Source organism: Phoca vitulina, unplaced genomic scaffold, assembly GCF_004348235.1.
Source record: "Phoca vitulina isolate PV1807 unplaced genomic scaffold, GSC_HSeal_1.0 scaffold22, whole genome shotgun sequence".
NCBI lineage: Eukaryota > Metazoa > Chordata > Mammalia > Carnivora > Phocidae > Phoca > Phoca vitulina.
This window is the reverse complement of record NW_022589725.1, coordinates 20,852,237-20,874,629: the sequence shown is the minus strand read 5'-3', so window position 1 is coordinate 20,874,629 and position 22,393 is coordinate 20,852,237. Positions and strand designations below refer to the sequence as shown.

General features: G+C 37.2%; 1 protein-coding gene across 3 annotated transcripts in view; it reads right to left on the bottom strand.

Moving 5' to 3' along the window:
* Nucleotides 1–22,393, bottom strand: part of PLCB1 (phospholipase C beta 1) — a 667,247-nt gene that overhangs the window by 120,069 nt on the left and 524,785 nt on the right. For all 3 annotated transcript variants that reach the window (XM_032419622.1, XM_032419621.1, XM_032419623.1), the window contains 8 exons: nucleotides 21,572–21,668; nucleotides 18,989–19,073; nucleotides 17,206–17,330; nucleotides 12,287–12,441; nucleotides 8,588–8,752; nucleotides 7,111–7,210; nucleotides 6,312–6,416; nucleotides 5,195–5,304 (listed from right to left, as the gene is read on the bottom strand). In XM_032419622.1, coding sequence (XP_032275513.1) covers nucleotides 5,195–5,304; nucleotides 6,312–6,416; nucleotides 7,111–7,210; nucleotides 8,588–8,752; nucleotides 12,287–12,441; nucleotides 17,206–17,330; nucleotides 18,989–19,073; nucleotides 21,572–21,668 — 942 coding nt within the window. The remainder of the gene's footprint in view (nucleotides 1–5,194; nucleotides 5,305–6,311; nucleotides 6,417–7,110; nucleotides 7,211–8,587; nucleotides 8,753–12,286; nucleotides 12,442–17,205; nucleotides 17,331–18,988; nucleotides 19,074–21,571; nucleotides 21,669–22,393) is intronic.

Genomic DNA, 22,393 nt, shown 5'->3' with positions numbered 1-22,393 from the left:
TGTATACCCTTGCTACTCAAAGTATGCTCCGTGGAATGGCATTATCCCATCACCTGGGGCTTGTGAGAGATGCTGAGCCTTTCCCCACCCCAGACATGCTGACTCAGGATGCCCTGGTCTGCACATCAGACTTATAGAAATGCTGTTGTAGAACATGAGTCCTGGAGCTAGATGGCTTGAATTTCAACGCCAACTCTGCTCCTTACTGGTTGTGTGACACTGGCTGAGAAATCGAATCTCCCGGTACTCAGTTTCCTCATCTGCTAAATGGGAATAATCATAGTAACCAAGACATACGGATATTTTAAGATGTAAGTGTGTTAATACATGAAAGGGCTCAGAACAGTGCCAGGTATGTAGTATGCGCTCAGTAAAATGCTTCTGCATTCCCCAACATGCTAAAGCAAGTCATGTTCAAATACTGCATGTGGACATTAAAGATGTCACATAATATTTTGTATTCAATACATTGGATATTTACTTTTTTCTCTTTACAGGTGTATTTTAAAAATAGAAAATCAGGAGTGTTACTGGTGTCTCATTAGGCATTTCTATAACCACATGAAAACATTAGGATTGTGAAACCATTTTTAAAAATTAATATTTTTTAAAAGAAAAATATATATGCATCTACTTGCTAGAAGGACATACACCAAAAATGTTAACAGTATCTCCAAGATTACTGAGGGCCTTTTTTTTTGGTGGTTTATTATGTTTAAAAATTTTTTATATACCTTTTTTTAAATAAAGAAATAGCTATAAATATTATAAAGCCTTTGTTATAATTCAGATTAGGCAACTTTCTACAATTTTACTAACCCAGTGTCCTGAATGACAACTTTAAAAGACATAAAATAAACCCAGCAACTAAAATCTCTATTATTCTTTAACTTACATAAATATGTTGGATTTATATATAGATATCTATCTATCTTTTCACATGATCTGAATCAAACATCTAGTGTTCAAAGCATGGGGAAATTTTCAACTTGCCTAGTTATTTGGTTTGCAAATTACTCTATGAAGATAATTTATTAAAGTATTAAAAATCTGAGGATATTTTGCAGTCCAATGAAGTCTTTAATTTTCAAATAGAAATGACCTTTATAACTACCAAGTTAAAAGGATTATACTAAAAAAGTCTTTGCTGCTAAAATAGTGTCTCCAGTGCCTGCCATGTCCTAGATAGAATTTTCTTTTGAGAAAACCACAGCTACTTATTTTCAGTGGCCTCATTCAAACAAACTTACATCATTACAAGACAAGATAAAGGGCACACTGGTGTTCAAAGGTGTGGAATGACTTTTCCTTCCTAGAGTTACATGGTAAGGGCAAATGATTTTTTTTTCTTGAGTTTTAAAAATGAGGTCATTTAGGGTTTTGACATTTCAAAGTAAAAAAAAAAAAAATCATATTTTCGGGAGCCTGGGTGGCTCAGTTGGTTAAGCAGCTATCTTCAGCTCAGGTCATGATCCCAGGGTTCTGGGATTGAGCCCCACATAGGGCTCCTTGCTCAGCAGGGAGTCTGCTTCTCCCCTGCCTGCCATTCCCCCTGCTTGTGCTTGCTCTCTCCCTCTCTGTCAAATAAATAAATAAAATCTTTAAAAAAAATCATATTTTCTCTGTTGGACCATTTGGAATCTATGGGATTCAATGCCTCTAAAATGATTTCTAAAACTGAAAATGTCTAAATATCCTCTAAATTTAATGAATATTATGCATTTACTGAAAATCCATTCTGATCACCACTGCTAGAGGAGAAACAAAAATAAAGTTGACCTAAAATGCTTCTTCTGTATTTTTATATCCATTAGCGTTGCATTCTCTCTAAATAGATTTTTGATATGTGATGTTTGGTGCAAAGATAAGGCTTTGAACGGACGGTAGTGTGACAGGATCCCTGACATCTTGAAGGCCCTAGGTCTCCCGTTCCTTAGAGTGACATTTTTTTGCAATCACGAGAAAAATGGTCTCTCTGGTGCACCATGAGTAAAATACTCCATTAGGAGAATTTTTATCTCAATTGCTGTACTATATAAGCAGAAATTGGCAGTGTCTTGAAATGTTCTCTCCAATTGGGGGTTCACTCCTTGGAGAACCTGGCTAATGAATGTGTAGAAATTGATGATAGAAAATGCATTGTTTCTAAATAGTGACAATACGTGCAATTTCACTTGAAAATGCTTTCTTTGAACTTTTATTTCCTAGAAAATAAAACACATCCAGTTGATTAAAGAGATATTATTAAGGATTATTTCTATCTACATGAACTATCTTTACCTTGAATTATATTTTATTACATATGTTAGTGAGCTAAAGCAGGTAGAAGAGAAAAGAATTTCAGAGCTTCTGTTAGATTTCTAAGGAGAGCCTCTAATTACATATTGGCGTCTATATGAGCAAAATGAGAAATTCACTGAATTTTCTCCTCTTAATCTTTTTGAGGGCCATTGGAAAGAAAAAGTGCTATGATCTCTAAAGAACCACCAGAATTAAAGATGTAACTGCTGTCAAACATTTAAATTCTGGTTCCCAGACAAAAAATTCAGAAAGGGCATTTGTTCTTGATTTTCAGTATAAAACAGCAACTGTTCAGCCTCACGTTCCCTATAAGCAGAATTCAACATGGCGGTGGTTGAGTGCGTGATTTACCAAGAACAGGAGGAAACTGCAGGAAGGTGAGGAAAGCAGGGTAAGACGGGAAAGAAGATTAAGTTGAAATGTGGTCTCAGCCTGGAGTCCAGGGTCAGCCTGATCCCATGGGGGCTTAGGAGTGTGAATTGTAATACAGAAGTTGCCCACCCAGAAGCAAGGGACCTGGGCTCTTATTCTCCTGGATCTTTCAGTCGCTCAGCATGGGTCACCCCCTTCCGAGAATAATCTACCAGACATCTCCAGCAAAGTAGCTCCTATCAGCCCAGGCCAGTCCTCTGGAAAAGTCTGCAGCCATGAGCCGTCTGCAGCCCACACCCACAGCAGTCCTGTGGCCGTGGGTGAAGCAGCACTAAAATGAAGGTCTGAGGGCGCCTGGGTGGCTCAGTTCGTTAAGCATCTGCCTTCGGCTCAGGTCATGATCCCAGGGTCCTGGGATCCAGCCCTGAGTCGGTCTCTCTGCTCAGTGGGGAGTTTGCTTCTCCTTCTGCCCCTCACCCTCCTCGTGCTCTCTCTCACTCTCCTTCTCAAATAAATAAATAAAATCTTTAAAAAAGTTATAAATATAAAGAAGGTCTGGGTAGGACACCAATAGCATCTGCTTGGAGCGTGGGAAGACCCCTCCTTCTGTGAGCCCCACACAAGCAGTGAGTGCTTGGACTAAGCCCTCAAAATTCACGCAGGGGGCCTAGGTGTTTCTCATTTGTTTTTTTCCCCTCTGCAGATGCTAAGCATAGATGTTAGAGGCACAGATGACCTTGGAAGTATATTCATGTCTGCTGTTAGGCATAATTTTCTGGCAATGTAAAAATTTCCTATAACCTTATTTATTGCATACCACGAAAAGCATTATTTATGAAACTTACCAGTTTAACTTTAAATTTCACTCTCTACTGGTCCTATGGGATATGATGCTGGCAGTGTAAATAAGAGCCTGGGAAATGTTACTCTAATGTTGAATGTTTTTCTTTCCTTTCATTTTTTTCTCATGTTCAATTAGCTCAACATATCTTAGATCAAAAATTTCTAAAATTCTATGCAAAGAAAGAAGGAAATAATCATAGATGTGCTCAAAAATGTATTTATATATGTTCACTGAAGATCTGTTTAAAAGAGTGGAGTATTTCAAATATCCAATAATAGGGAATTGGAAAAATAAACTATGGTATGGCTATATGATAGAAAACCATGAAGTCATTAAAGGGTATGTCATAGAAGAATATTTAATGACATGGAAAATATTTGCAGTAAGTGAAAATAAAAGGTTAAAACACAGATAGAGAATATTATCCCATTTTATGAAAAAGTAATAATTGTGCATAGAAAGACTAGCTTTTTATACACTCCATATTTACAGTGTTATGTCTGAGTGGCTTAGGGGTTTGAATTCTAGGTAGTATCTTTGGGATTTTTCTTTTCTTATATTTAGTTTAAAAATTTTCCATGATAAACCTAGATTTCTTTTGGAATAAGAAAAAAGTTATTTAATAAATTATATCAACTTGGGTCGCCTGGGTGGCTTAGTTGGTTAAGCATCTGACTCTTGGTTTTGGCTCAGGTCATGATCTTGGGGTTGTGGGATCAGGCCCCGCATTGGGCTCCACACTCAGTGGGGAGTGTGCTTCTCCCTCTCCTTCTGCCCCTCCCCCCTGCTTGCATGCTCGCTCTCTCTCTCAAACAAATAAATAAATCTTAAAAAAATAAATTATATCAACTTTTATGGACTTGCTATTAGTTATAGTTATCCAAACAATTTTCAAAATTTCCCCCCATTCTGATAGTTCTCCATTTTTTCTCATCTTTCTCCATGAATTTATCTTCAGAATATTCAATGAAGTATGAAAATAGCTTATTTCTTTCACTGTTTTTAATATTCGTGTTACCTCCAATCATTAAACTATATTTCACTTTTTTGAAAACTAAAGGACTGCCAGTCTACATAGAAGCTTTATATTTTTAAATTTTACTTCTAATATTTCCAGTCCCTTCCTTGATTACTCTTTGCCTTGTGACATCTTATTTAGAAAAATATACCAATTATTTGGGAATATGTATTATAATATATAAGTATACAATGTAATAATAGTAGTAAACATTTTATGGCTCATACTACACATTAGGTATTTGTATTAAGGACTTTATGTATTCTAAGAAGTCACAAAGCACTTTGAAAATCCTGCACTTTAGATTAAAGAAAAAAGAAAATACTAAATACATGATGATTACCTTCTTTTCTAAGTGCTTTAGTCACCTTTAATTAATATGAAATCAGTTAGAAACTTTCACCTGAAATGCCAGATGTGGACTGTTCAATGCAGGCACAAAATAAGATGCTGGTGTGGGCACGGAATACCAGAAGAGGATGAAATATGAAAAATTCAGTCAATCATATAGATGTTTTATGAGACAATGCTGAGCTCCATCAAAGAGTTTTTCCAATGTGTTACTTTCTTCTCATGAGGTATGGTGTTACATAGGCAAAGCCAGCCACTGGGTGTGGAAATCATGCTTAATACCACATAAGATTAGAACACTCGCTCACCTCTTTCTTTACTTCTTCTTCATCTTCCAGTGTCAATGCAGCCAATTGTTTAGCTCTTTGCTCCATCAGATTCACATATCGTATTGGATTTGACAAAGCTTCAATCACATCTAAATAAGGAAGAGACATTTTAGATCAAAGGTCCTGGATATATTGATTATCCATCATCCATTCATCCTTCCATCCATCCATTCATCCATCCATGCATTCACTCATCATCTATCTACTCACCCACCCATCCACCGAATCATCATCCATCTTCCACTCTTCTATCTACCATGTAACTATCCACTCATCCATCCAACATTTTGGAAATGGACAAGTCAGGACCCTTTGCTTCAACCTCAGGAAGACAGAACTCAAGGGAATTCAGCTCTGACAGCCAAACTGGATAGGCTCCAACACAAGATACCTCAATATTACATAGTTTTCAGTTTATTTTGAGGGGCCCATCCATTCCAACAATGGCCCACACACTTGTCCTATTTGGCCCAAATGGTGTTTCATAAATGAAGGAAAATATCTCACATAAAAAGCCTGCTTTCCAGACTGTTGAAACAACCCAAAGAGTTGGCAATATGAGTATCATTCACACATGATACTGTCTATCTGGAGTGAGTTATGGCTGCCATCTTTGGATGGGCATGTGCTCCAAGTTTGCCATAGTCTCCACCACTCCCCAATACCTTATAATCAGGCCACTTTACACCATGAGTATTTAAATTTATGATTCCTGGTTGACATTGTCACAAGTTAATTCCTCTAAACTTAGGATTTCACCAATGAAAAGGATCTGGCTTCTAAAACTGGCTGAAGATAAAGCCATTGTACCGACCTAGATACACTGCTGTAGTACCAAGTAGCATGGGTTAGAAATTGCTGGATCCATAAGAATAATACCACTAGTAGATAAATATGCTCAATATTTTATTGGGACTTAAATGAAATTGAAATCTATTCACAAAGGCTTGAGCAATTTAATCAACATGCACACATAAATAGAAGTGATTCTGAGGCCAGAATTTCCTGCCTATTTTTGGTCCAATTTTCCTTCCACTAAACCACAAAAATAAGGATGGCCCCAGATAGAAACATCCCCTTGACTTAGGTTGTTTACCTGCATATGTATCTGGGACATAGTCTTTCACCTCTATGTAGACAAAGACAGCTGGGAGCATCAGAGGCTGGTTCCTCTCATTCCTCAGACAGATGTAGTGATAGCCTATAGGGTGACATTAATACTGTGTATCACATATTTTCTTCACAATATTAGTTACAACACAGGAACATCTATGCGATGGAAGTGTTTATTTTAGGTGACTTTGGATGACAAACAGGTCACTTCTTATTTTCATCACATGGTTTTACGTGAAATTATTTTTCTCATCAGACAGGAAAACAATGTTGATTCTGATTATTTTCCTTTTCAATCACGTTTTTCCCCACAAAAGAGAACCTAAAATTGTATGTCATAGACTGAATTCTTGGTCCAAATTCTTCCCCTGTATGTGATTTCTTGACTTGGGGCTTAGCCATATGCTTTGCTTTAGAAAAGAATGTTAGGGTTGTGGTGCAAACAGAGGATTCAAATGCACTCGCAGAGTCGGGCTTGCCCTTATATGCATTCCAGGGGGCGGCCATAAATGTCCATACGTGGGTGCCACTGCTCCTTCCTCCCAGAAGCCTGAATGAGCGCACGGGGAACAGACCTAACTCCAGCCCTCAGCCTAAAGCACAGCCGCACAGCTGATCCCAGCCAAACCCTGCCAACCCACAGACTTGTGAGCATAAAGATAAAGCACTTGTTATAAACCACTGAGTTTTCAGACAGCTTCCTAAATCACCCTTGAACAATCACGTAAGGCGGTGATGGTTTTCTTGACAGCTTTGATAGTTTCTTACCACACTGTCCATACCTGGCCGAATTGCCTGTACTGGCAAGATCCGGTGACCGATGAATTTACCTCCTTCTTCATAAACTGCTATCCTCAAACAGGCCAGAGAAGGAAGAACCACCTAGAGGGAAATGCAGGATACAAGTGGTTACAAGAAGGAGCAACTCCAAGAAAAAATTAGAAAGGTAATCTTCAAATATGGAAATGACAAACATTTAAATATAAAGTTAGTAGTCTTACCACTATTTGAGCCTTTACACTTACATTTTCTTTTTTTCTTTTTCTTTGAGGGAGAGAGAGAGTGGGCAAGCATGAGCAGGGAGGGGAGGGAGAGGAGGGGCAGAGGGAGAGGTAGAGAGGAAGGAGGCTCCATATCCAGCATGGAGCTCCATATGGGGCTCATTCCCATGACCCCAAGATTATGACCTGAGCTGAAATCAAGAGTTGGATGCTTAACAGACTGCACCAGCCAGGAGCCCCTACTCTTATATTTTCAAAGCAAATCACTTTTATATTTTCAAAGCAAAAGCAAACATGCAAAAATAGAGGTTGCAGAACAGCTTTCAAAATGAGATTGCTTTATAAATAATTCCCAAATTAGCAACAAGTAATTGCTCATCTTTTCCCCCCACAACGTAAAACATGTGTGGAGAACATGAGGCTAACTGTATCCTTAAAAATTTAATTTTGGTAACAAGAGCAAGCTAACATTTGTTGACTATTTTCAAAGTGCCAGACATTTTATAAATGTTTTCAGTGTATTGGGGAATACTTATTAATAATTCTTTGAAATAGACACTACTATTAAATCTGATTAACATATTAAAGATGGTGGGAGCACAGAGACCTTTAACACAGATATTCTCTTTGCAGGAGACACCCTTTCTAGATCTTTTGGCCAGATAAAAGCAAAGGGTATGGTAAGATAGTTTATTCCACTTTCTACTAGACTATTGTCTTCCTTGTGTGACAAGCATGTGTGTAGAAGATTTGCTTTTTTGGTGAAGACAGACAGAAGGCCCATTCAAATGGAAAGGTTTTAACTCTATCAGACAGAATCCAGACAAGATAGAATGACCAGCTGCCAGAGGCGAGAGGTTATAGGAAGTTTAATTAATATTCTTTTTTAGGATGTATGGGCTTCCTTCTCTCTGCTACCATATTATTCCCTACTTTTCACTTTACTTCATTTCAGTTACGATGAAAATATATCATTTACCACTTGTATTATGAGGGGATACGAGTCAATTTATATGTTTTTCTGGTCTTCCAAATGAGGTATACTAGAATTAAGTGATTCACAACACAATTCTGAAAATCCAAACAAGTGATTCACAGAGATCCTGAACAGATTTTAAGATAGCCCCCAAAGTGCTATTGCTTTATAAATGTGTAAATTCCCAAATTAGCAACAGATAATTCTTCCTGTAATTTTTTTTCTCAGAGTGAAACACCTAGAATATGCAGTTACATCTCATATCAAGGATATGAGACCTACCTTTTTGAACACAATGGGCTCTTCTTCCCAGACAGGATTTACAGCATTTCCTTGTGATGTTTTGGTCTTAAATGCCTTCCTCCTGGTGTCCACAGGCAAACCAAACATATCCACTTCCACGTAAGTCCCGACTTTCTTATCAGAAAGAAACTGACCTGATATAATCTAGAAAATAATAAAAAAGGAACTCTTGAAAATGAGTAAGTGATATAAGAGAATACTTTAGGGAGGTACAAATGCTGGTTGAATTATAACCAAAATGAAATAGAGGCAAGAGGACAAATTAAAATTGCTCTTTTGGTTAAAGAATTGATAGAGGCACATTGAAAATGCTGAGGTTAGAAGGAGTCAGTTAGTAAGACAAAATTGTATAGGAGGAAATAAATGAACAAATACCAAAAGTTTGATGAGATTATACTTTTTGTACTTGAGATACATCTGTTAAATGTTGAAAATTGATCTTAGAGCCAACCGAATATAAAGGTTTTTCTAATACTTAAAGATGTTACAAGAGAAAAAAATTCTCATTTTAGCAGGATTGTAAATTAAGTTAAAAGGTTAAGAGTACAAATTTAAAACATAACAAAGTAGAAACTCTAGCATTTAAAAAGTTTCCTTTTGTTCATAAAATTCAACTTGAAGAAGTGGTTGTAACACTATGTTATTCAATTATCGGACTTGTTATACTTTTATTTTTTTATTTTTATAGTTTTAAGTAGGCTCCAAGGCAGGGCTTGAACTCACAACCCTGAGATCAAGACCTGAACTGAGATCAAGAGTCAGACACTGAATCGACTGAGCCACCCAGGTGCCCCCAGAGTTGTTATACTTTAAATAAAAAGCTACAATGATAATAAAAACAAAACCCAAATATCGACTTTAAACCATCAAACCCAGTTTATCATCACTCCTAACCCCAACCTGTTAGCCGTCCACACAATTATGGGTATCCTTGCTTAGCTATAAAATTTATGGATATTGTAGAGTTCAAAGAGTTTTAAAATCACATATCCTGGTGGCTAGGAGCTTTCTGATCTCAAGTCCGTGAAAGGGGACAGAATTATCAAGACTGTGGTGGGGCCAGAAGTGGGACATGATGTCAGCCTGTGAATGGCCCTCAAGGGCTCAGCGAGGCCAGTGAGCCATTTGCTGATGTGGTTAGAAATTCCAAACCAGTTAGAGAGAAAAACGAGGAAGAGGCTGTCTGAATTTGCCCCCAGGATAGCTCATTTCTTCTGAATGTTCTCTTTAGCTTGAGTGCCTGGGACCTGCCAGCAATGATCTCTATTTAATTTGAGGTTCTAAGGGAGAACAACTTAGCAGACATTTTATATGTGTGAAACTTCCAAGCTTGTGAGTCACACTGGGAAATCAGATGCACCAAGGATTCCGTGCACTTAAGGTGTTTGGTTAAAGCAGAGGTTCTTGGGGAACCACTTGCGTGGCTCACTCAGTTAAGCATCTGCCTTCAGCTCAGGTCACGATCCCAGGGGCCTGGGATGGAGCCCCACGTTGGGCTCCCTGCTTGGCGGAGAGTCTCCTTCTCCCTTTCTCTCTCCCTCTGCTTCTCCCTCGGGGCATTGGTGGTTCAGTGGTAGAATTCTCGCCTGCCTCTGCTTCTCCCTCTGCCTCTCCCCTCTGCTTGTGCTCGAGCTCTCTCTCTCTCTCTCTCAAATAAATAAATAAATAAAATCTTAAAAAAAAATAAAGCAGAGGTTCTTAACTAAATTAATGACCTTCAATGTTCCCATCAGGAGAATAGGATTGTGGAACACCTTTTGGGCACCCAAGTCCATTCTGACACTAGGAAGACTAGGTCAGAAGGTCAAAACAAAGGCACCACTGGAGGGACACGAGCCGCCTCTTGGCTTTGGCCATCATGTGAAAGGCAGGACGGGACAGCAGCCTGGCCTGTCTGTTCTGAGGACACTGACCCCTCGACAGCCATGGCTCCATTCTGGACTCAGGCAGCACCTCATGTCTGTTTGGGTCTCAACTGTTTCCCCTCAACTCACTTTCCTGTTTCTATGTCATCTTCTAACTACTTACCCCTTCATGGTAGAATTTTTAAAAATATTTTTAAAAATTTATTTATTTATTTGAGAGATTGACAGAGTGGAGAGGAGCAGAGGAAGAGGGACACACAGGCTCCCCGCTCAGCACGGAGCCCAACGTGGGGCTAAATTTCATGACCCTGAGATCATGACCTGAGCTGAAACCAAGAGTCAGACACTTAAATGACTGAGCCACCCAGGCGCCCCGAATTTAAAAAAAATAAATAAATAAGCATGCACAAAACAAGATGAACTGGCACACAAGAACAAAATTATTAGTTTGATCCAACTATAACAACAATTGACAAGGGTTCTAAAAATAACATTTTGTCAGTGTGTGATGCTTAAGAGTTTATCTTAATCAAACTCGGCAGGAATGAAACATCCTTTGCTGAAAAGAATTTCCTAAAATAAACATAATGTCGAAGCTCTAATTCTGCCAACTCCACTCTTCAGATACATGGCATGAAATAATTTCAAAAGATATAATTTTGAGACACTTCACTGAAATTTTATTTTTAATCTTTGGTGTCAAGTGACATAAATTTTAAAGTAAAAATGGGCTCAACAAGCTTAGGGTAGATAGAAATTAGCAAAACTGTTACTTTTTTTTTTTTTTTACATAGTCTTTCATAGGCCTTTGGTTTAAGGTCAGTCTGAAAATTGCATTTATATCCAATACAAAACGTTTCTTAGTTCCACAGTTACCCAACTAAACAGGAAAGAAAGGAAACTTTATTTTATTTTATTTTTTTAAAAGATTTTATTTATTTATTTGACAGAGAGAGAGATAGTGAGAGCAGGAACACAAGCAGGGGGAGTGGGAGAGGGAGAAGCAGGCTTCCCGCGGAGCAGGGAGCCCGATGCGGGGCTCGATCCCAGGACCCTGGGATCATGACCTGAGCCGAAGGCAGACGCTTAACGACTGAGCCACCCTGGCACCCCAAGAAAGAAAACTTTAAAGAAGTAAATGAAACAGCCACAACAACCAAGAGCTTATAGAATTCACATAAAAAGCTCCTATGAAATGATTTTTCATTCATAGCACAAAATATTTTCTTACAGCTAAAAAAATTATATGATGTAACATCAATTTCAAAGACTGCAGAAATAATTTTGAATTAATATTTTAGGGTCAGATGTATGTTTAATGAAGCAATTCTTTTACTTAATATCACTACTCTGTGTTTTAAGTCCCTGAATACTGATAGATTTTCAAAACAGTAACTTGGGAACTTTTATTCAATAGTTAACAATTTATTGAGAGAATACCTTTTTTTCTCTAGTTTTGCTCAGGGTGGCTATTTTTCTAGAACTAATGGAGAAATAAAAGACCAGAAGATTTCTCCAACATAGGTCACTGATATTTGTACCAAAAGAAAAGACCAACCATGGTGACTCTTCAAGTTAGTTTATTGATTTAGGGTCCAATTTTTATCCTATTAAAGAATAGGACTTAGTCCCTTTATCTCATGCATATGGCTTCTGAAACTTATAATTCAGATTTGGTCCTTAAAGGAAAAATGCGTGAAGAAGGTGGAGATATTGCTAGCTCTAAATTTTTGATGACTAAACTACTTCTTTATGCAAAATAGATACTATTTGAGACTTGTTGGGGACAGTTTTGTAATAGAGAGGTACGTACCTTGACAGATAAAGTATTGGCTACTATCCCATCCACGATGCCTTCGGTGAATGGATCAAAATGCTTGTCAGGTCTCCTCATGAACTCTGGCTTTAATCTGTAGCCACTTTTCCCATTGTATTCGTACATCCCCATATTTATTTGCATAGCCAGGTCTGAATATTAAAAACACAACCCTTATTGTGACAATATTTGTGTTTAGAGCAACACAGTAAGATTGTATTACAGTCCATTTTTACTCCCCTATTTAAAAATAAACAAATATTATTATTATTCGTTGAATACATATTTATTCATTGTAGAAATTTAGGAAACACAGATAAGAAAAAAAAGTCAAGCTGTCATCTCCAAATCTAGAGATAAACCACTGTCAACTGGTTGGTGTATATTGTTTTTCTCCTTCAAATATGTTTTGAACATGTAGTATGTCCATTTCACTAAGTATTTGTCTGCTTTAATTTTAACAGCTGTACAAATTCTTCATTACCTGTAATGGTTTGATGAATACCATTGTCATGAAATCTTTGAAGCCATCATTAATGGCATTATTAGGAGTGACATTTCTAGGTCAAAAGATGTGTTCCAGGAAAAAGATGTGTACTTTTTGATAAGTCTTGCCAAAATGCCCTTCAGAAACCTCATGCCACTTTAAACCTCTCATCCATGCTTCTGAGCCTTCCCCACACCTCACCAACCTTGAACGCTAGAATTCTTTTTTTAATTTATAGGAGAAAAGGATTTTTTTTTAATTTGCATTTCTTTCGTTACCACCTACATATAATTACACATTGACTCCTTTCTAATGGACAAAACTTAACTGCCAAAGTTTTCCTAAGGCTCAGTCAGCGGTATGAAACGGATGTCCACACTAATTGCAATTGGTAAGGTTTTTTTAAAAAAAATTTAAAGTCATAGTGAATCTGGGAAGCTGTTCTAGGTTGTTCTAGATTGTCTGAATCATGACTCATCTCTGCTTAGGTGGATAATAGCGAAGTGACCGTAGAATTATTTCAGTTCCAAGTAACCAATCATTTTTAGAGCAGGGAAAATAAGTGAAATTTTATCTGTCAATTTATTAAGCTACGGTAACTATGATACCACCGTTGGACAAAGTACTAAAATAAGAAAGTGACCGACTTATCATACTTGAAAAAATGGACACCAAAAGCCTAAAAAATTACAATAGCAAATCGTATGTTCTAAAAAATAACACACAACAAGGAAGTAGAGTTTATCCCAGGAACAAAAGGACAATTACATATTAGGAGATCTATTTATTCACAAAAGAAGAAATGAATATATGCTCATCCCAGCAAATTTCAAATAGACATTTAATAACATGGACATAAATTCCTAAAGCACTGTTAGTCAATTAGGACAGTTGCATAGAGTAGTCCCCGCTTCTCCATGGGAGATGTGTTCCAAGACCCCCCAGTGGATCTCTGAAACCACGGATAATACCAAACTCTACATATACTATGTTTTTGTCCTATACACACATAGCTATGATAAAGTTTAACTTATAAATTAGGCATGATAAGAGATTGACAACAACTAATAATCAAATAGAACAATTATAACAATATACTGTAATAAAGGTTTTGTGAATGTAGTCTCTCTCTCTCTTTCAAGATATCTTACTGTACTGCCCTCATCCTTTTTGTGATGATGTGAGGTGATGAAATGCCTACGGGATGAGATGAAGTGAAGTAAATGACATAGGCATTGTGACATAGCATTCGGCTACTTTTGACCTTCTGACAATAAGTCAGAAGAAAGAGCATCTGCTTCTAGACCCCCGTTGACCATGGGTAACTGAAACCACAGAAAGTGAAGCCACAGGTAAGAAGGGCTATTGTACTCCTTTAGTGTGCGAAAGAGTATCTGTCTCAGTCACAGGCAATATCTACTCAGTGAAATTCCTCTTAGTGTCAGGATGAAGAGAAAGCTGCCCACCCTTAATACTATTATTTAATATTGTTCTAGAATGGTCAGTCCAAAGCACTAGGAAGGAAAAAAACATAGATGTGATTAAATTGTTGTGAGTGTGTGTCTACCTGAAAAACCCAATAGAAGCTACTAGCAAAATGAGCTATTATGAGAGCTTGGGAGGATGATTATGAAACATTTGTTCATAAAATAAATATACAAATATCAATATCCAGGAACAATTTGCTAAAAATATAATGTTTAAAAAAAAAAAAGTTTTTCATCTAAAGAAACCAGACCACAGATGAAGATGTGTGATTTTGCTGAAGGATATAATGTAAGAAGTTTTAAGGTGAAGAGAAAAACATTCTTTCTGTGATAAGAAAACTAAAAATTAAAAGGTGTTGGTTTTTTTCAAATTTCCTCAAATTATAAATTTAATGTGATTTTAAACAAAATAATTTTTCCAGTGGGGAGAGGGAAACACAATATAACAAACTAATGTAAATTTAATGTGATTTTATTCAAAATCCCATTTCTTTCTCAGTGGGGGAGATGGAAATAATAATAAGTAAATTAAATTCATTTGGAATAGGAGTCCCACTGGCAATAGCAAGAAATGACTAAAAACTAATAGCCATGAAGGAGAATTTCCACTTCCAGGTATTAGACCATATTATTAAACATTACAATAATAACTGAGCTATTGGCTCCAGGAAGGCAGACAAATTTATTAATAGAGGAGAATATCACTGGAAGAAAATGGACCCAAATTAACCACACCAAAAAAGGCTGCATCTATTAAGCTGTAATTTCAGTTTAGTGTAAAAAGGATTTATCTCTTCCTGAGATTATGTATTACAATTAAATTTGGGTGGTTGAAAGGGTCAAATTCAAATAAAAAAGAAGCCATGAGAGAAACAGAAGTAATTATGGATCTAATCCTGGGATGGAGAGCCTGTAATAATAAAAATAAACCAAGACTCCATAAAATAAAACATTAATCAGCCCAATCTCATCTGTTTCACAAAATATGACAACATGCCCATTATATAAAAAGTGCTGTTATAAGTGGACAGGAAAATTGACAATAGTCCTAAATATGCACTTCATAAAAGCAGAAATATAAAAATCAAAATCTATATTTAAAATGTTCAACCTCAATAATAATCAAAGAAATAAAATTAAAGCAACAATGAGATAATATTTTGTCTAGAATATTATTATTACTATTATTTAATGGTAATACTTAACCAAGATCTCAAATGAGAGGGAACACTTCATATCATACATTGCTGATGGAGGAGAAATCCAGTGTAACATTTTTTTTTTTTTGACTTGTTAAAGGTACAGATTTTTTCAAATCATTTAATTTTTTTTCATCATGATAAGTGTCCTCTTAATCCCCATCAACCTATTTCACCCATCCCCCCACATGTCTCCCCTCTGGTGACATCAGTTTGCTCTCTATGGTTAAGAGTCTGTTTCTTGGTTTGTCTCTCTCTCTTTTTTCTTTGCTCATTGGTTTTGTTTCTTAAATTCCACATATGAGTGAGATCATATGGCATTTGTCTTTCTCTGATTTATATCACTTAGCATTATACTCTCTAGCTCCATTCATGTAGTTGCAAATGACAAGATTTCATTCTTTGTATGGTTGAATAATATTCCATTATATATATATAGATAGATACACCACATCTTCTTTATCCTTTCATCTGTTGATGGATACTCGGGCTGCTTCCATAATTTGGCTACTGTAAATAATGCTGCAATAAACATAGGGCTGCATGTATCTCTTTGAATTAGTGTTTTTTTAATTTTTCGGGTAAATAACCAACATTTTTGTTGGACAATTTGGCATATTGCATGAAGGTTTTTAAAATGTTCACATCTTTTAACAGAGTAATTCTATTTTAGGAACTCTTCCAACATTAGGACATAGACTTGACAATTTATATTCAAGATGTTCTCCGAGCATTATAGTAGAAAAAAAATTCCCTAATGTCCAGTGATAGGAAATGGGTTTTAGTGAATTGTGAAATGTGCTTAATATACAGTTATTAAAATTCACGTTTTTGTATAGCACTTAAATATATATAAATATATACATACATATACATTTTTTAAAATTTTATTACGTTAATCACCATACATTACATCATTAGTTTTTGATGTAGTGTTCCATGATTCATTGTTTGCGTATAACACCCAGTGTTCCATTCAATACGTGCCCTCTTTGATACCCATCACCAGGCTAACCCATCCTCCCACCCCCCTCCCCACTAAAACCCTCAGTTTGTTTCTCAGAGTCCATAGTTTCTCATGGTTCGTCTCCCCCTCTGATTTCCCCCCTTCATTTTTCCCCTCCTACTATCTTTTTATCTTTTTTTTATACATTTTTAAACAAGGAATTAAATTTAAAAGCCTGTATATACATAACCAAAAAACCTTATAGATTACAAAGCCAAAAAGTTAACTGTGTTGACTTTCTGAATGGTAGTGTTCCTGGCAGTTTTATTTTTTTCTTTACACTTTTCTGAATTTTCCAAATTTTCTACAATATATACATATTAATTTTTTAATTTTTTTAAAAGATTTTATTTATTTATTTGAGAGGGAGAGAGAGAGTGGGCAAGAATGCAAGAGCAGGGGGAAGGAGAAGAAGACTCCCCGCTGAGCAGGGAGCCCAACACAGGGTTTGATCCCAGGACCCTGAGACCATGACCTGAGCTGAAGGCAGACGCTTAACCAGCTGAGCCACCCAGGTGCCCCTCTACATATTGCTTTAAATAGCATAAAAATTTTTCTTTGCAAATAATGCAAAACCACTAGAAACAAAGACTTGTTTATAAACTATTAAAGACAGTTTTCTCTGTTTTCAAAGGTTACCTTTTTTTTGTATGAAATTCACTGAAATTTGTTTCTTTTTTCGTCTGGAAATGTGGCTTTATAACAGAACGGAAATGAACTTTAACTGTGCTACTTACCCACAGTTTGAAAATTAAGTGCAACCATTTGGCAACCTGCATTCCAGAAGAGCTGAGGCATGTAGTTAGATGAATCCACACGGGTTCCTTTTGGATATATCCTGCTAAGCTGCATTTTGTTATATCTGGACCATCATGTTAAGTAGTGAATACAATTATAAAAATAATTAACCAATACTATTAACTGAGAGGCCACCTTCCTTCCTTCTCCATTGGAAAATGAACTAACTGTTGATGATCTCATTGGGCTAGTCAATGAAAAAGGTCAAAAACTTCCTGGACACACAGAATAAATGTGCTTTTATAATAGAAATGTATTATCACCTTTGCAGAGCCTAGTGGGTAAAAACTAATGGGGTAGCAAAAATGACCGAGTCAAAGTCAGTGTGATTTTGTGGAGATTATTAAGGACAGGCTTCACGATGAAGGACACATGAGGAAGCTCAAGCGTGTCTAAGTATGTGAGAGCGTGATATTGTCTTTGGCAGAAAGCTAATGTGAACTGCATGGCTATTTTTGAAGTGCTCTCTGCTCATTTTTTAACCTTCTCTGAGAATGCTCTTTGCCAAGACTGTGGTACTCTTTATGATGGATAACAAGGTAAATAGAGCACAGAAGGTGCTGACCTTATTTTGTATTTGAGTTCCTCCTGCCATCAGTTTTCGATCCTGAGAACCATTAGCTCTTGATTACTACGTAGCTATTAAACAATGCTATGTCTTTAAAACCTAGCCGACTCTTCCTATTACCAAATTTGGCATAGGTTGGCTAAGGTTGTAAGCTTGGGCAGGGGAACAAGTTACCTCGCTCTGTGTGTTGGTTTCCCTCCTTAATAGATTGAACAATCCCTACATTCTAGGCCTATTGTGAGGGTTCAAAGAGACAAGACAGCGAATGGAAAGTCTATCCAAGAGGCAACACTTAAGAGTGTGACTTTGTGTATGGAGTTTTACATTTGTTCCCTCTCCTGTTGTGGATGAGTTCTAAGGGTGACTTTATTTTTATTCTGGGACTTGCTTCATGAAATTGGGCTGTTTGAGGCATTTACTATTTATTACTTTCATGAAAAAAATTTAAAGACTTGTTTCATTTTTGATTTATGGATAAAAATTATAAGTTTTTGTTGTCAGGACTATCAACAAAGCCATTATTGGTAATATATATTTATATTCTTCTTTTTTAAGTTTTTTTTTTTTTTTTGTAATCTCTACACCCAACGTGGGGTTGGAACTCATGACCCCGAGATCAAGGGTCACATGCTCCTTTGACTGAGCCAGCCAGGCGTCCCAAAATTTATATTCTTATCATCATCCCAACTATCTTCTGATTGGACACCTATTACATGTAAGGATGTGACATGCCAAGAAAGTTTATATTTACATATATATATATTCTGTCTTACATATAGTCTATCTTACATACGTATAAAGTATATACACACATTTTACTAATGTTGTCCCTAACCCAAAAGGTTAGCCGTAAAGCTGGTATCACGGTTTCTGTTTTACAGATGAGGAAATTCAGAAAGATTAAGCAAATTGCCACATGAGAAAGGGCTTGATGGTGTGAAAATCACCTTGATTTTTAGCTTCCTTTACTGCAGAGACCAGTGTAAGGCCACCCTCCTCAGCCTCGCCTATGAAACCTGAAACTGTTTCTCACACCCACGTGACAGTCAGAAGCCATTTCATGCATCTTTCTCCTTATTCAAGACAAAAATCAAACAAATGGCATGTGGCTTCAACTGGGTCACTTCAGCCGTCAATCGTCAAATCAAGGATACTCTACAAATTCCACTGGAGACTTCGTCAGTTGCTCGAGGCCTTTGGTTTCCACGAAGGAAGACATTTCAAAACTTCTGTTTCTTTCTGAGTTCATGACAAGAAAAACAGAAGTAAAATGTAATGGTATAAATTATAACATGTAAGAAGTAGGCGCATGTTCAGTGAAGTTAGGGCAATGAATCCCCATCGTAACTTTATAAATGTATTTCTTTCAGTGAACCATTTACCTGTACCCAAAGTTGAGTCTTCTAGGAAGCTGTCTCTTCTAATTCTTACTACCTGAGTCAGCTATGCTTATGGCCTTGTATTAGGATGGGGAAATGAATTTTAGATGTGGTAAATGAAAGCTGTTTTGTTAAAAGAAAAGGAGCCCTAGGGGAATCTTTTGTTCTAAATCCATTCAGATTGGTGTCTCTGACTCTCTCTTTGATTCTCGCATTGTCATTGCCTCAGTTTGTATGCACCCCTTCAGTTCAAACAGCTAACGTGACATTAAGATCAGGGTATTTCAAAGCAGAAGAATCCTTGGAAATTTTCCAGTCTGATGGCCTCATTTTCAGATTAGATAAGAGAGGCCTGAGAGATGAATGCGCTAGAGGTCTCAATAGAATACAGGAGCAACATTTTTAAAGTGGAATCCAAACTTCCCATTAGAATGGAAGAAATAAAACAAAGTTATCTTAGTCTGTAAAGACTAAGAGTCCAACAGCTTCTCTGTCCTCCTCCCAGCTAAAAACCAAAGTGTCACACACAATACTGAGGCAAGTGTGGTTAGAAAGCTCTCAGGGTATTTTTTTTTAAATTTATGTTTATTTTGTTTTAAGATTTTATTTATTTGAGAGAGAGAGAAAGTGTGGGGGCAAGTGGGGGGAGGGGCAGAGGGAGAGACTCTGAAGCAGACTCTGGGCTGAGTGTAGAGCTGGATTTGGGGCTCGATCCCAGGACCCTGAGATCATGACCTGAGCTGAAACCAAGAGTCTGATGCTCAACTGAATGAGCCAGCAAGGCACCTCGACAGTTCTCAGTTTTTATTTATTTATTTAAAAGATTTTTTTTTAAGATTTTATTTATTTCTTTCAGAGAGAGAGTGAGCAGAAGAGAGAGAGAGCATAAGCAGGGGAAGGAGTAGAGGGAGAGGGAGAAGCAGACTCCCCACTGAGCAGGGAGCTTGACGTGGGGCTCCATTCCAGGACTCTGGGATCATGACCTGAGCCAAAGGGAGACGCTTAGCCCCTTAACCTACTGAGCCACCAGGTGCCCCCAGCTCTCAGTTTTTAAACAGAGTTATTACCTTTGAGTCATTTTCCCCTCTTTGATGCCCACTTCCCATAATTAAAGCCTCATTTTTCTTCCTAAGTCATTCCTAGACTCTTTTATCCATCTTCTTACCTTTCCCCAATTTAATCAACTCTACAGGAAACCCTTACTTCTCTTATTTTGGTCCATCAGAAACCTATTTTCATATGACTAGTTATTTAAGCAAGACTGCCAATTAAAATTCAGTCCATTTAGTAGGTGCTTTTGTAATGTATGTTCAGTGAAACACAAGGACAAAAGTACTTGTTTGTCAATCTTTGGCCCATGCTGTTGTTACCAGGTTCTGAAAGATTATCAATGCATCAGTTCCTTCTCAACTTGGCTACTTGTCTAGGAACTTTTGACTCATGAATTAGGAAAACTCATTTTACACCCAATGAAAGTTATAGAAATATAAAAATAACTACTTTAGGACATTTCAAACTGAACAACTTACAGTAAGATGCATCAGTACTTGTAAAAATAAAAAAAATGTTGAAATATTTATAGATAAACTGTATTGAAAGTTAAATTCCTCATTGTAGAGATCTAGATACTATATACTACAAAGTTAAGGCTCTTTGGGTAAAATTATACACTTATACGTAAGTGTGTTACGTAGAAGCTTAGATTTTGATGTATTTATAAAACTATGCTTTATCAGAGCCTGCTATATTTAAGCAAAAATTCAGCCTTTAAGAGCACACTCATAAAAGCAGCTAAAATGTCCCAAGGATTCTCTTCATAGCATCTTACATTTCATCAAAAAAAGGGCAATTTCATAAAAGGGCTCTTTTCTTTAGGTGGGGGAAAGATGCTATTTTTTTGGGAGAACAAAAAATGATGTGAAGTTAATGTTATCAAACAGGCTGGACAAACAGAATGTGGGTGAACTGACTGATTGTGTTCTATTTCTAGTCATCAGGGCTAACCACTTCTCTGGCCGCTCCCCTTCCGGGGGATGGGTAAATAGTTTATTTCAATACTGTCCCTTATCTAATGGAAGGAACGCATTATGTTGTTGAACAAAAACAACTGTGAAACTCTCAATTAGCTGTACTCTAGTGTCTTTCAGATAACCGTGGATGGCCTACAGCCCTATTAAGAATTCTGGGGAAACATCGTAGAATAAACTTCTCACATGGTTATGATCGTCCACCCAGGCATATATTCAAGAATTTCCAGAAGAGTTCTGTTAAGGGTAATATTCTTTGTTCTAACGACCTTGTATTGAAAGGATACTCATTCTAGGCTACATTAGGGGTTCTTCTCCAGGGAAAACTTACTTTTTGAAGTTTCAAATGACTCAAACTTGACTGGCTGAATATAGTTCACCAGGTTAGACATCTCTTCGGTGGCCATGGCCTCGCTCCCCGCAGTCCCCTGGAAGCAGAATTAAAAGGAACATTCCCAGAGTCAGCATTACCTTCCCAAGGGTTATTTTTCCCAGGGCAAAGATGCAGGGACCCATGAGAGAGAACATCATCCCTCGTCTTCTGAAAATTATTGCCAATAGAAAGTTCATCACAGGAGAAAATCTGCTCATAAGTTAGGCAAGTGTGGGGTGGTAAGAGGGAGGTTTAGGGACAGGTCCCAGTGTGCCCCCCCCCCCCCCCCGGCACTGGCCTCCAGAATAAGAATCTCCATTTTACTGAGGTGATTCAATGCACATTACAATCTGAGAAGCACTGAGCCCTATTTCACCTGCCATAGCATAAATTCCTTAGCTGATGTCTAAGGTTAATACATTAAGAAATCAATAATTCTCTGTACAATATGAAAATTAGTATGTAGGTAACTGCCAGTGAACCAAAAAAAAAAAAAGTTTTTTAAAAAAAGTTGCCTTGTGAAAATAGGTTGGGGTGGGTGAACAGCTATTGCTTTTCTTTACAAACATTCATCTCTCCCTGCCTTCTTGGTTCCTGGGTGCCTAGTAGGCAAGCAAACAATTCAGAGTAGGGGTCAGTAGCTCAGGTTCTGGAGCCAGATGGCCTAATTTCAAATCCCAAACTCACCACTTAGAAGCTGTGCAGTCTTGGGCAAGTTACTTAACTGCTCTGTGCCTCAGTTTTCTCACCCATTAAATTAGAATAAAATCTGTCGTGATA